General features: G+C 40.6%; 1 protein-coding gene across 2 annotated transcripts in view; it reads right to left on the bottom strand.

Moving 5' to 3' along the window:
- Positions 1 to 16,225, bottom strand: part of SLC25A13 (solute carrier family 25 member 13) — a 179,820-nt gene that overhangs the window by 149,504 nt on the left and 14,091 nt on the right. For both annotated transcript variants that reach the window (XM_010972366.3, XM_010972374.3), the window contains exon 2: positions 3,500 to 3,553. In XM_010972366.3, the coding sequence (XP_010970668.1) occupies positions 3,500 to 3,553 (54 nt within the window). The remainder of the gene's footprint in view (positions 1 to 3,499; positions 3,554 to 16,225) is intronic.

The raw sequence follows: 16,225 nt of genomic DNA, 5'->3' as shown, positions 1-16,225 counted from the left end.
AGTTTCATGACGCTTTATTTAAACTCAGTAAGTAAGTACTCAATACACACCTGTTTAACACGAAGCCGCATGGAAAGCGTTAGGCAGGGGAAAAACCCATGGTAATGTTAGGTTAGAAACAAACCCGATTACATCTAGAGTTCAACTTCTACATTCAGACAAAACACTACCCTCCACATTTCGCAAGAATAGTCTGCATGAAAAAAAAAAAAAAAAGCCTTAGGCTGGGGATGTTTGACACCAAGTCCCACCCCACCTGTCATTCTAGTACCACTGCCCAAGACCCTGTGCTCCAGGTCACCCCCACAGCTGGCACTCAGAGCTCTTTGCTTTGCTCATGCTATTTCCTTTGCTTGGAATGGTCTTCCTTTGCTCCACAACCCTCCTCTACTTCTCCATCTGATAAATACCTACTTATCTTTGAGTCCAGTTCATATGTCACCACCTCCGTATAACTTCAATGACCCTCTCTAGGAAGATGTAATTAGCCCCACATCATCTTCCTGCTAATGAATGCTATATAATGCACATCAACCATATTACGGGTTTGGTTTGGTTTTGTTTTTACACTAACGTGCATACATAGGCACATAGTTAAGGGATGGAGCCATTATTAATACATCTTTATATTCCCAACATCTGACACTGTGCTCAACATACAGTAAGCAACTTCAGAAAAAGAAAAGTGGAATTGATTTTAACTCCTCTCAAAAACATAAAGTAAGCCACAACTGGGCCCATTTTAGCCCTCCCAAACCCTTCTTCCCTGTCTGCTTCGGCTCCACTAGCTCTTTCTGATCTCCACAGCTGCCAGCTCCCCTGCCACCAGCACATCTGGTCCAAAGGGTTGAATGAAACCTCTACCTCTCCAAGGCTACAGAAGAATCATCTAACTAGTTTAGCAGAGAGAAGGCTGGGATATTTATAAGGAAGGAACAAGTCTGAAAATCAGCATAGTCGGTTTATAGAGTGCTCACTGCTGATCCACACTTTACTGAAAAGCCGGGCCACAGCGGAGACGTGCCTGGCATGGCCCCCAGAGCGCCTCGCTCCCTATTCTTCCCCCACCACAACACCATCTGCGGTCGAGAATAAACAAGAGATCCTCAGCGTGCTGAGCCAAGATGGATTTGCGTTGGTACCACACTACCCGAGCCTGATGAGATCACCCGAACTTTTGCCAGATCCACAATCCCTTCCAGAAACTGCTGATCACTGTTTTCTTCAGGGACAGTTACCCCCACATCACCCCATCAGACTAAGTCATATGGAACTCTCACTCAAAAGCCATGGAGTCCTAGCCACCCCAAGGGAAGACAGCACTTCCCTGTCTGGTCCCAAAGATTCCACCCCAGCCTGCAGGCCCACTGAGGCAGAAGCCCCACCCACAGGTGGCTCTCCAGAACTCGGCACAGACTCCTACCCTCCCTGGGTCCACCTGATCAATCATTTGTCTCCAGTCAAGACTTGCCTACTGCTAAGATGTAGCAGCGGAAAAGATATGTTGTTTCAAAGTAGGATCTTAACCTAGCCTCACCAGCTACCACGTGGTCTCAAAAGGTGGACACAGCTTTTAACTGGAGCCTTTGCCCTGAATCACACCAAATACCAGTAAGTATCCAAGATGCACCATCTACTGGGATACTCTACATTGCTCCCATTTCCTGTCAGAAGGATGCCCACGACCATTGCTGGTTCAGAAAACCGAAGTAACAGATTCTGAGTTCAGAGAATGATTATGACTTTGCCAGCTCGACTTAACAGGTTTTATTCATCTCTCCAGGCTCTGCAGCAACCACTCACGTGCTCTTCTACAGTGGTCTTCCAGAATCCCATCAGTTGGGTTTCACAACAGAGACCTCAGATTCACACGCTAAAAACGTCTACGGTTCCCTCATACACACCTCAGCCCAACCAAGGGGGCCAACAAGCACAGAAATAGACGCCCGTCTAGGCCAGAAACACCTGAGTGTCTGTTTTCTGGATTTTCATTATCCAGAATCCTTTTCCACCTTAGAATCTCTACACTGTATTGACCTTTCTGGGCAACAAACAAACTTATAAAGAATTCTGCTTTTCTATGTGTGATCTAATCCACCCGACAAATTTACTCTTTTTTCTCATATTCTGCTTATTATTTAACCATTTTCTTTTGGAGTCTTCATCTCTTAGTTTGAATTATTTAATTTTAATCATTTACTGAATCAATATCTAATGCAAACCATCTTCAAGTTTTTTCATTGAGATTTACAATTTTTGTAACATAAGAAATTCTCAAATATATACAAAGTAAAGTGAATAGTATACTAAACCTGACATTCCATTTCCCAACTGCAAAAGTTAATCATCGCACTGCCCATTTATTTTTCCTACCCCACCAAAACTGGATTATTTAAAAGCAAATCTCATGTATCCTAATCTCATCTGTAAATACTTAAGTGTATACAGTCTTAAAGAAAAAGACTCTTTTACAGTTTCCATATTCAAAATACCATTACCCAGCCTAAAAAAATCAATTCATAAGAATTCCTTAATATCATATAATCCTATCAGTATTCAAATTCCCTGATTTCTCAGTTTTTTAAATAGTAACACATTTTGATGAGGAAAGTGATGCTCACAGACTTAACAGCTTTGTAAGCCATATATTTGGTACACAGCAGCAGGACAAGCTTCTCACTTGAAGCCTTGGTCCTCTTTATATACAGCACGGCTACCCTTTCACCATGCTTAGAAAAGGCCCACCTACATACTTTTTAAAATTTCAGTATTTTAAAACACTTTGTAAAATCTTTACAAAAGGAGCCTTTTCTTTTTTGAGTAATACCGGTCAACTTTAAAAGTGGTTCGTGTTTGGGACCTGAGGTAGATTTTTATTGGCGTATTAATCACTCGGTGCCCAAAATCACAAAGTAGAGCAAAGTATAAGAAACTAAGGAAAGGAACTTGCATGGTGTCTGTTGTGATGTCTTATCTACCCTTACTCATAACTGAGGCCTCCTCAGGGGCATCACAGTTGTAGTAAAATGATCTGACAATAATGGTGATGGTACCAACAGCAAGGTTCTACAAAGAGAGACAATGACAGTCCCCTCCGGATGAATGAAGGATTACTAAGATGTTTACAAAGAGCTTTAAACTTCTTAGGAGAAAAAGCATTCATATCATCAAACTGCACAGGTCAATCCTGATAAAGGTAAATGGGTTGTGAGACTAAATCCCCCAGCAATTCCTTTTTAATACCTGGCACCATGTGAGACAAAAGAAATTAAAATATAAATCATGCAGCCGTCACAAACTAACTGTTGCCTACAAGTATCTGATACATTTTTTAAAACAGACAAAATTATAAAGGATCTCTTTCATACGTCTTTAGTAAAGATACTTGAGGGGATTTTTTAAAAATCTAACAATGAAATAAAGAGCTGCTCAAAAATAATCTTTAAAAGTTATAGAACACAAATCAAACAAGAAACAAAATAGAATCCTTTATACTGACCTTCAAAAATATTGTTCTAAGCTCAGCTGGATCTGCTCTCTTGGTTAAAGCCACCTATAAATAAACATAAAATGTTTATATTATTAGAACAAAGCTGAGAAATCAAGCTAGCAGACTGAAAGAAAATAAACTCCAGGTTAGAAATTAGTGGATTTCATTTTCGTACTTAAAGCACTAAATATCCCCAGTGCATACAGTACTCTCTGGATTTTAAATCAGACTGTGTATGTGGCTTCCAGAATGATAACATTCTGTGCAATAAACCAGTAAAACTCCTGATAGGTAGTATTTAATATTTTTTTTTCAAAACAAAGAAAAAGAAAAGCTGAAACAGATTTGTAACCACCTGGCATTTTAAACTACACCCCAGAGTGACCCACACCCTTTCATAGGGGAATATTAAAGTATAGCTTGTTTGTTACCTATGCAAGAGAACAAAATTCTTAACGAAGTTAATGAGTAAGGCAAATAGTATTAATAAACAAAAGGAAGTTACTTCGCAAAGTTCCACAACAAACAGGCGTGAATGCCCAGCTATCTGGGCATGCGAAGCCAAGTCTCCTCTCCCGACCTTTAAGAAACCACAAGTCTCCAATTGTACAGCACAGGGAAATATAACCATTGTCTTCTAATAACTTCAAATGAAGTATAATCTATAAAAAATTGAATAACAATGTTGTACATCTGAAACTAACATTATAAATCAACTACACTTCAATACAAAAAAAGAAATCTTAAGTCTCCAAATGTATGACTTTTATTCACCACATTCTAGAACACAAGGGGCTATGGTTACCTTTCAAGACCAAAATTTGACAGATTGTCTCAGAATAGGTGTTGTGCTTAATTCTCCAGCCCACAAAGTCCAAAAACATCACAGGGGGAAAAGACGACAAACCTGAACGTGGCTGCCCCAGGCCAACACAAAAGAGTCCTTATGTGGAACCAAACAGTGGGCTTATTCAGCATCCCATCACCCAATCCTGCTGGCAAAACCCGTCCTAAGACTGAATTCTCACCAAGCACAGCGTCACCCCATGATACAGCCAAGGAGGGGTTCCTGGAACCACCCCCAATACTGGAGCCATGTCGCTATCCACAGGGAGATTTATGCAAATTGTTCTAAATCCCTTCTGTGTGTTTGCAAAGGCTCTTCTGAGATCTCTGGACAATGGGTTCTCTGTCTCTAAATATGTAACTGCCTGAGCTCCTTGGCCGCCACTGTCAGGAATAATTTTATTAACTAATCACTGGAATGGGAGAGGTAGTTCTGCTGAAACCAGTTCATTGGTCACCCTGTTTCCCTATGCAAGACTGATAACTCTCTTAACTTCAGCTGAGTACTTATAATCAGCAATGCTATTTTTATCCATAAAAATTTGTAATCTTTTTAAAATCTTAAATTAGTGTTCTCCACTGTTCAATTAATGGGGAAAAAAGACTGCTAACTAACCTAGGACTGATGATAGCACACACTGATCCAACAGTCTTAAGATCCCTCCTTTCAGGTCTGTATTCTGAGGAAGGAAGGATAGGACAAACACAGCTAGAGAACATGGGACAGCAGAAAATGCCTCCATCCTCTTCTGTAAGAGCAAAGAAATTCCCTCTGAGTTCCACAAATCACATTTTTTAAGAGGCATACGGTGACCCTCAGCACTTAACTGGGCTTCCTTTTAAAGCAAAGGTAAATTTCCACAGAGTGAACTACTCTTGCTCCATCTGAACAGCACACACCCGTTAAAATCAAATTAATTCATTCTGCCATGCGCTTCATAAAGCCTTCTCTGGGCACTGCTATTTCAGAGTGAACTTCCTCCGCCCTAAATTCCCACAGCATTCTTCTACTTCCTGATCCTGGAACACACATTCAGCGCTCACCACGAGGGCTACACCTCCATGACAGAAAGCAAGCTTTCACTCTAACTGTCCCAGGGTCAGAAGCACAATCCATGTAGTGGCCAACACTTCTAAGTCATGTCACCCAACGTGTATAGAACCCTTTACAGTTTTCAAAGCATGACTATTACTTCATTAGATTCTCACAGCAAATCTGAGACTCAGGGAGAGCATTCTATTACCCCCATTTTACAGAAGGGGAAACCAAGACTCAGAAAGGATCACTTATTTCCCCAAAAGTCAGATTTAGGACCAATTTGTACTTTTATCTCTAAATGTTTTCTGAGCTGAGATCAGATTCCAAACCTTCTAGCTCCTACTGTGTTGGTTTTCTCACTGAACTACATTGTTGGCAGCTTCAAACTTCTGGTAACTTACATTAACCACTAATAATAACAACACATGCCTACAGATCAAGAATCTCCCAGTTTCTCCTAATACCAGTTTGTAGTTTCTATCCAGTGCCAGTGGTTAAGAACATGGCTTCAGTGTCAGACCACCCTTGATTGGAGGGCTGGCCTGACCTCTGAACTCACGAGTAGTGTGACCTTGAGCTAGTCCCTGACCTCTCTTTCCTCCCTTCTCCCCAGTCTTCAAACCCTAGATGCTATTTATCAGGTATCCAGTGAAGCATTAAGATGGCCTTTCTGAAGAGTTGGTGTGGTGTAACGCTAAAGTGGGTGGTGTGTGTGTTCTGATTACCTGGTTGTAATAGATATATGTATCAAAGTCTTTACCATATCACCCTGTGTTCATTATAAGATTGCAAAGATGGAATGTTATTTTAGCAGCAAGGTATTAAAATGCTTTCCTAACCTATAAAATGGGAAGTCCCAGATGGTTGAAAGGGTGATAGGAGATAATGACATAAAGTGCTTAGCACCAAAAAGGCCACGCAGTTAAAGCACTCAATAAAGGGTATCCATCACTTGTATTGTTTATCAAAAGGTGTTTATATGCTACTATGCCTATTCTTTTAAAAGTCTAGCTGATGAGTAACATGGTTCATAACTTGAAAAGGGAGAAATTAGGAGAGGGGAGAGAAAAGAAACTCATGGGTATTCAAAAGAATTCATCAAACCACTAAACACACATTAAGGTCTCTCAAACTCATCCCCTGTGCTATCCTAGCCCCACCCAATGTTACTTCTCGAAAATAGACTCAAAGTTCCAGGTACAGCAAATGGTTAATGACCACTATGGACTTCCCCTGATGCCCACTGAAATACATGTTAGGTCCTAGGCACATTCTATTCAAGTACAGATAACCATAGTTCAATAAGGGTATGGATTCAAAAAATTGCTACCAGCCTCCTGGGCCTCACCTCTGCATGAATTCCATTTAGTTTCCCAGTGCAGGAAGGCTATTCAGAATTCCCATTTCTACTTCTACCTCCCATTCCTATCTTCTTGTTTTGATGAAGGAAGAACACCTGCACAGCTTTACTGAAGACAATCTTCAGTTACAGTTAGAAGTGCCGGTGTTCTGAAGGTGACTCGGGTGGAGTCTACCTGGTGGCAAAACCAAAATCCAGCAAGCTCTCTGAGCTGCAAAAAGGGAGCCAAGAACTGCAGCCTCCCTTTTGAAGCTAACTCAGAACAGCTGCTCAACAAGCACACGCTGCATCACCTGACAAGCCTTAATTGACTGGGCTTCAGAAGATTCATCAAACTTGAGTTTTTCCAGAAGGCTGATTTTCATTGTTTTATACATAAATACACAGCTCTCATATAATAATAGCATGTAGATATTTACAGCCACTTTTCTTCCAATCTAATTGCTTGATTTGCTTTATCATTACTCTTCTGAATTTGCGTTTATAAAAATAGAGGCTACCAGTAAAACAAAATTTTTATATCAAGAGTTTTAAATAAAGTAATTTTCAAACATAGTCTGGGAGTCAATCACCAAAACAAAAAACAAAAAACAGTTCTTGGTAGATGACTGTGAAATATTACTATTTGCTATTTAACTCAATGTAGCAGAGATTTTTACACACAAGCAGCTAACATTCACATCAAATGCAGCTTAAGGGAGAGAGGGAGGGGTAAGAACTGGAAAAACTACACATTATACCTTTTCCCCCCTAAACTAGGAGTTTACCTTTATTTAACGACAATATAGAAATTTCAGATCAATTCCATAAATCTATGTTCCACAGAAAATTTTTGACAAAACAAACATTATATATGGTTTAAATAGGTTATCAAAAGTATTTGCAAAACATATATATTAGCTAGGTACATCCTAGATATTTAAAAAAAAAAAAAAAACAGCCAACAATAAGACAACTTCAATGACTAGTTTTTAAAAAGGGCTAGTGGGCAGCACGGCAAGAAGAACCTGAAAGATACCTTTCAGCGCAAATAAATTCACTCTCATTTTAACTTGAGTTCCAGCAGCCAAAAGGAGGATACCGGGAAAGGTTTTTCTACAAGCAGGAATATTTTTAAAACTGGCTTTCTTACACTAGAACCAAGGCAAAGTTGTACGCTCAATACTTGAACAAACTGCAGTGGTACAGAGCTGTGCACTCAAAATAGTGGCTAGGTCTAACAGAGGGTGGTGGAAGGGAACACTCATAACCTACATAAAATGAGGGATACCAACAGGAAGAAGAAAATGTAAAGAAAAGCTCTCCTCTTACATTGGGAAGCTCGAGAGATGTAAGACCATGACCTCCTTGCAGGCGTCTTACTCTGCCACATCCCCAGCTCTGGCAAAGATCAGAAACTAAGTAGGAGATCTGAAAAGTTCGTTAAAGAAAGTCGCGCAGGTGAGTAGAAGTCTTTACAATGAAAATACGTAGCTCCTTTTAGACCAATGGAAATGCAATTCTCCCACCCTCCCCCAAACCTACCAATCAGAAACTCTGGGGGTGGGACCCATCAATCTGGGGTTTAACAAATTCTCCAGGTGATTTTGATGCATTTAAAGAACCACAGCTGTGGCTAATGTTCAATTCTGTCTGATTAGGACCGAGGTTCTCGCCCAAACTGCATATTCACCTCACCTAAGGGACTTTTTGGTTTTATCAGTGTCCAGCCTTATCAAATTAGACTACAAAGGTCAACTGAATTAGCATCTCTAGATAAGGTACTTTTAAAGCTTCATCACGAGTTTACGACTGGCCAGGTTGAGAACCACTGGGTTAGAACCCAGGACGCTAACGCTCAGTTGCTACTTCACCAATGGCACAGCACAGCCTTCACTCAGCAATACTTCCCCCATCACCCACCCAAATCTGAAAGGTTTGAAAGTCAAGACAAGCACAGACTTTCACTGAAAATTCTTCTGCCATGAAGTAATTATTTACTCTAAATATGAAATAAACAGAAGCAGCAGCTCATCAAAAGCAGGCTACTGTCTGTGGGTAAGCACATGCAAACGTGTAGGCATGTAGTGAGAAGCAAATGAAAGGAGAAATGGTCCTGCACGGTCTGAGTAAGTATCTGCAGTAGGTGGACCTGGATTTGAGGGGAAAGCACTACTGTGACCCAATAATCTGGAAGCTGGGGCTCAACCTTCTTCCCACGGATCTTCCTATCCTGCAGAGACTGGAAGGTTAGAGCTGCATTTCCCAGACGCCCTTGCAGGTGTGTGGCTTAGGTGCTGTCAATCAGATGAAGCTGAGATTTGGAAGGCAAAGTTTTGAGAATGCAAAGATTCGGAGGTTGGGGGCTGCGCTTCTGTTGTTTCTGTCAGCAAGTATCATTCTTCGAAGTGTCTGATGTTCCCACGGCACGGAGAGTGTCCTGTGGCAGTTGGAAGCGTCTGACTTTCCTCTTGCCCAGGCCAGTGGCAGCATGGCTCTAAAACACTTCTCATTTGGCAGGCAGTTTCAGGAGTGTACAAAAGGCAGGCAGATGCTCCCCTGGTGGCCTGCTCTGCTGGAAGGCCCTGAAAGTCATTCCTGAGAGCTCCACTTGATGTCTGTTCTTCACCTTCCCAACAAGTTCTGTAAGCCATTTAACATCCTGCAATAAATTTGCCTCTGCTGGAACCAGCTACAGTGGATTCTACTCTATGCAAGTGAACCTTGACTGATACAATCAGTAATTGTAAAAGAAAGTTGGAAATTCCCCAGAACCACAGTTACCATGAAGGAAAAAAGAGGTGTCTCATCACATTTAAGAAAAATAATTTTTCTTTAAATTCACTGAGTCATTCATTCCTCAGCTTACAGTTTCTGTAAGTTCTAATATATGAAGAGCAGTAATTATTAAAAAAAAGTTACCAAAATGTACATGAGCACACAGACAAGATGCCATGTTACGCATTCTTCAAACCACAACCTTTCTATGTAGTCAACCCTCAAAAGTTCCTATCACTCAACAACTGACTTACAAAGTAGCAGACACCACAAACGTTAACCCACTGGGTAATTACACAAGTGGGTCATTTCAGGGGTGCTGGAGATATTTATCAGAAGCATTCAGCAGCTTGTGAAGTATGCCAGATTTAACTGCACTATTGTAGACAAACATTAAACAATGACAAATCCACTGCCATTAAAATTCTCTATGAAGCAGCAGAGTACAACAGTTAAGAAATGAATGGTGGTGTTTCAGCTGTGGGTTATGCCAAAATAACATTGAGCCCTCTAATTTTAGATTTTATTATTATTGTTATTAAGCTAAAGCTAACATTCCAGTAAATGTTCCCAAGACTAAAAGTTTGACAAGAGACAGTGCGAGTCTTTTCTGAAATAGACATTTTTCTGTTTGTATTTTCAGCTCCTTACGGAGACAGAGATGCTTGCTCATCCTGCCGCAAGCAAACATCACCAGGTTTCGAGTCAAGATTTGGGTCCCGGTGTTTGGGATTGGCAGATACAAACCACTTTGTACAGAACAGATAAACAACAAGGTTCCACTGTATAGCACAGGGAACTACATTCAATGGCTTCTAACTTGTAATGGAAAAGAATATGAACGAGAATCCGTATGTATATATGTATAATGAATCACTATGCTGTACACCAGGAACTAACACAACATTGTAAATCAATTATACTTCAATTTTTTTAAAAATGGGAAGGAAAAAAACAACAGAAAAAAAGATTTGGGTCCCAGCGTAGTGCTAAATAGGTGACCTTGGACAAGTCAGTTAACATCTCCAAGTTTTAGTTTCCCCATCTATAAACGGGGCAAAATGACAAAATTATCTAGTTCACAAAGTTATCTTAAGGACCAATCAGAATGAAGAAAAAGTGCTCGGTGAATCCTAAATTGATATATGTTGGTAATGATTAACAGCTACTCTTAAAAAATGTAAGCTGAGAACCCAGGAATATGGTATTTCTAATCCAAAATATGAATAGAAGACCACCATGTACTCAGCTTAGAAATAAACAACAAACGATGACAGGCTAAGAAGAAAAACAGTTAAAATTCTATCTGATGATCACAGTCTTGTCAGGAAGCCTGGAGAATCACCTTGAGCTAAGGCTCCACCAGTGATGCCCGAAACTATCCCAGAAGCACCTGCTGAGAAATCTACCTCAGAACCCACAACAGAAGCAGGCTGCCTGGGCTGCCTGGGCTGCCTGGTAGGAAACTTCACACATGAGCTGCTTCCTCGTGTTGCCTCTTCCAAATCTAAGTCACACATGAGCATCTAATTGGCAGAACAAGATCATGCGCTTGTGCCCTGGCTGCAAAGAAAGACAGAAACTGAGTTCTGACTCACACATTCTGGCAGGCAGGTCTTGTAATGTAGGGATTCTCTCCATTGTAGGAAAGGTAGTCAAGAGATGACGGTGACTCCTGGCTTTCAGTTCAGTGTAAGGAGCTTAGAAGTTGCCACTCTGTCCTAACCAAAGGTGAAAAGTTAAAAAACTGAAAAATCAACCACTCTCCTGAGATCAGTCAGAAAAGTGAGGTCACCAAGTAAACCACTGCAAACCCAAAAATGGAGGGACAAAAAGGCAGAACCAGAGAATCACAAGAGCTGAAACCCATTAGTTGAAACCTCTGTAGGGACCAATGTGTGTGACCAATTGCTGAAGGCTCAATATGGACAAGACAAGAACTTAAAGAAACCTTAGGGGAACCAAGACATAGGGTACTCCCCACACTGTTTTGAATTTTACCTCCTAGAAATCAACTTGGTTCTCAGTGACTATCAGAGAAAAATCACCTTGCACTTCCAGCAGGAGGAGAGGAAAAGGAACCATGCTGAAATGCATCGGAGCAGTCTGTTCTTTATAACAAGGTCTGCCTTCCAGAGAAATTATTTAATAAGAGCCTAACCTGCTGGGGTATGATCAGAGCCAGATGCCCAGAAGGAAGGCAAACACCCAGCTCCAGCCACCTCTAGCCAACCTCTCCCACCTAAGGGGAAGAAACAATTGAGAAACACTTGTGAAGTACACTGCCCAGGGACCCGGGCTCTCTATGGACTGAGACCTTGACATAGGACTACAGAACACTTCCTCACGCTCTACACCATACCACATTACCAAAGGACTGTTCACAGCAGTTCCTTCTATCCAGTACATTATGATCATAGCCTATCCTGGCTATCAAGAAAAAAACTACAAAGAATACTAAAAGGCAAACAAAACAGAACACAATTTGAAGAGACAGAGCAAGCATCAAAACCAGACTCAAATATGGCAGGAGTGTTGAGATTATCAGGCTAGGAATTTAAAACAACCATGATTAATATGCTAAGGGCTCTGATGGATAAGGTGCAAGAACAGATCTGCAATGTAAGCAGAAAAAAGGAAAATTTAAGAAAGAACTAAAAAGAAATGCTAGAGATCAAAAACACTGTAACAGTAACGAAGAATGCCTTTGACAGGCTTATTAGCAGACTTGAAGCAACTGAGGAGAAAATCTCTGAGCTTGATAATTCAGTAGAAATTTTCAAAACTGAAAAGCAAAAAGGAAAAAAAAAAAAAGACTGGAAAAAAAAAAAAAAAAAAAGCCAGAACAGAATATCCAAGACTGTGGGACAACTACAAAAGATGTAATATAAATGTAATGGGAATCCCAGAAGGAGAAGAAAGGACCAGAAGGAATATTTGAAATAACAGTAATTCAGAGTTTCCCCCAAATCAGTGTCAGACACCAAACCACAGATCCATGAAGATCAGAAAACACCAAGCAGGATAAACAAAATCACTTTAAACATCAATGGTCTAAATGCACCAATTAATTAAAAGATAGATTGTCAGAATGCATTAAAAAATAAGACTATCTACAAAAAACCCACTTTAAATATACAGACACATACAGATTAAAAGTAAGTGAATGGAGAAAGATATACTGTGCTCAACACCAATCAAAAGAAAACAGAGTAGCTATATTAATTTCAGACATAACCCATGTTAAAGCAAGGAAAGGTATCAGGGATAAAGAGGGGCAATATATAATGACAAGGGGGTCAATTCTCCAAGAAGATATAATAATCCTCAATCTAACACAATACAAAGCCTAGAAATAGACCTACATAAATATAGCCAACTGATCTTTGACAACGATTCAAAGACAGTCTCTTTGACAAATGGTGCTGAAATGGTACATTTACATGCAAAAAAATGATTCTAGACACAGACCTTACACTGTTAACAAAAATTAGCTCAAAATGGATCACAGACCTAAATGGAAAACTCTTCTAACATAGGAGAAAACTTAGATGGCTTTGTGGTTTGGTGATCATTTTTTAGATATAACACCAAAGCCATGATCTAGCTGGACATCATTAAAACAGAAATTTCTGCTCTGGGAAAGACATCATCAAGAGAATGTAAAGATAAGCCAAACACTGGGATAAAGTATTTGCAAAAGAAGAGCCAATAAAAGACTTATCCAAAAAACACAAAGAACTCAAAAGTAAGAAAACAACCTGCCCAATTAAGATTAAAATATGGGCCAAAGACATCAGACACCTCGCCAAAGATGTATAGATAGCAAATAAGCATATGAAAAGATGCTCCACATTATCTGTCATCAGGAAAATGCAAACTAAAACAAGATACCACTACATACCTATAAGAATGGCCAACCTCTGGAACACTAAATGCTGGTGAGGATGTTCAGCAACAGGAATTCTCATTGTTTGCTGAGGGAAACGCAAAGTGGTAGAGCCACTTTGGAAGACTGATTGGAGGTTTCTTACAAAACTAAACATACTTTTACCATACGATCCACATTCATGCCCCTCAGTGTTTACCCAAAGGGGTTGAAAACTACGTCCACACAAAAACCAGGATGGATGGATGTTTACAGCAGCTCTATTCATAACTATCAAAAGTTGGAAGCAACCAAGATGTCTTTTAGTCAGTGAATGGATACACTGTGGTACATCCAGACAGTGGAATATTACTTAGCACTAAAAAATGAGCTAACAAGCCATGAAAAGACATGAAGGAAACTTAAATGCATGTTTATAAGTGAAAGAAGTCAGTCTGAAAAGGCCACATACTGTAGGATTCCAACTGTATGACATTCTGGAAAAGGGAAAACTATGGAGACAGTAAAAAACATTAGTAGGTTGGGAATATGAGAGGAAAACAGGCAGGGCACAGAGGATTTTTAGAGCAGTGAAAAGACTCTATATGATACTGTAATGACAGACACACATCACTATAAAATTCATAGAATGATCAATGCCAACAGTCAACTTTAATGTAAACCATGGACTTTGGGTAATTATGACCTGGGGTACTTCAGGGTAATTATGTCCATGTAAGCTAATCAACGGTAACAAACGTACCACTGTGATGGGGATGATGGTAACGGTGGAGGTTATGCATCTGTGTAGGGGTGGGTAGTTTATGGGAAATCTCTGAACCTTTCCTTCAATTTTGCTATAAACCTCAAACCACTCAAAAAATAATAATAAAGTCTATTTTTTAAAAATTAAAAGGTCCTGGATAGCCAGGACCATCGAGACGAATCTGATCAGGCAGGCACACACCTGTATAATCTCCCTTTCTTTTCAGAGAATCCTTTAGTAGGCTGGATTCGATTCCCGGTATAGTTAAGAAACCTGGCGGTCAAGCAGGTTAATCTGCCCCAAGCCCTACACCTTTCCCACAGGCCAAAACCTAAGGCAGTCAAGTTGCCTTAGGCTAGGGTTTCTTAACTTTGCCCCTACTGATGTTTTGGGTCAGATAATTCTTTGTCCAAGAGGGCTGTCTGGTGCCTTGTAGGATGTTTAGCAACACCCCTGGCCTCTAATTATTAGATGCCAGGAGCAACCCCTTCTCCCAGATGGGACAACCAACAATGTCTACAGACACTGCCCCATATCCCCTGGGGGCAGAACTACCCCGCCCCTGGCTGAGAACCACTGCCTTAGATGCTGTTACACTTGCTCACTCACGCAACGCCTATCGGAAGCCTGAGCCGGGCCCTGCGCCAGGCGCTGAGGGAACAACGCCAAATCACCAGAGAAACTGCCCCACGGGAGGGGGTGAGGGGAATGACAGGCTTACCAGCAAGGGGTTGGTACAAAGTGTGTGATGATGAGCAGTATCGTAAGTTAGAGTGGTGGCAGAACTAACTCTGCTGGAGTCAGGCGTGGCAGAGGTAGTTTTAGGGCTGGAGTCCTTTATTATTGATTACAGCAATTAACACTGCCCAGCCTACTTTCACTGGGGCCTTAATTCTATGCTAGGCTAAAGGTTTTATGTTGGTACTAAAGGCTTTATGCCTGATCTCATTTAAACATCACTAAAACTATCTGAGGTGAAGGGTCTTTAATATCCCCATTCTCCCGATGAGGAAGCTGCGGCGTCTAAGATACCGAGTCTTAAACGAGTCGTAGTAAATCACAGAGCCAAAAATAACCCCAGAGTCCAGATCGTCTTCACACTAATTATAATACCTGCAGGATATGCCAATAAGTTGGCAAACAAAGATGGGGACTTTACACCATCCTTTGAATGGTGCTAGGGGACACCACCATAGCTGAAAGCAATCTGAAATAAAGTCTTTTGGACTTGGCATTATGGTACATAAATACCTGTAGTTCAGTGGAAGGCAGACTTGCCTAATGCAGAATATTCTTCTCAGTATTATATGCTGAACTCAGTCTCAGTTTTTTTCCAAAGAATCAAGGTTACAGTATAATTAGGAACCAGCTGCAATTGTAATTACCACTCCCAATATAATTTGTTACATATTAGCAGGCGTCAAATTACTACTGCTCCTTAAATGAATAAAAACTGATTGTGCTGTTCTGAAGACTGGGATGTGTGTTCCTGATGGGGAACAAAGGAATATAAAAAGTATATGACATATTTATAAAGTGCTGAAAGGTTCTACTTAGGCGATCACAAGTTGCTGGAGCCCAGATAATGCCACAGAAAGTTAAAATGGCTTCTGAGAGAGAATAGTAACTTAATAAATGCAGAGGAAGAGAAAGCAGCAAATCAAAGGACAATAGAAAGTTGCCTTCACTAAATAATACCTTACCTGCTGCACATCAACATCATATAATTGAGGAACAGTCAAGAGCCCAGAAAGAAGTTAAAAGAAAAAGAACAGGAGCCCTCTGCACAGTTAGGATCCTCATCCCAAAGACTGTGCACAATTTCACTGGAGTGAGCCCTCCCCTGCCTCCATCCCCAAAGCCCTCAGACTTTAAACACGACTTTGAGCAATTTCTCTGGTTCCAAACTCACCCAGATGCTCACACTTCTTTAAAGCTTACTGTATCCCAGGCCCAGCTCCAAGCTTTACAAACATTAGCACACTGGCCCTCCAAATAGCCCAGGAAGTAAAAACAACCATGACCCTTTTATAGATGAGAGATAGAGCAACTTGCCCAGAGCCATAATTTGAACACAGTCCATGATTTCAATCATTAGG

The sequence above is a fragment of the Camelus bactrianus genome, chromosome 7 (assembly GCF_048773025.1).
Source record: "Camelus bactrianus isolate YW-2024 breed Bactrian camel chromosome 7, ASM4877302v1, whole genome shotgun sequence".
In the NCBI taxonomy this organism is placed as follows: Eukaryota; Metazoa; Chordata; class Mammalia; order Artiodactyla; family Camelidae; genus Camelus; species Camelus bactrianus.
Note: the sequence above shows the minus strand (reverse complement) of the source record. Positions and strands in the feature narration are given on the sequence as shown.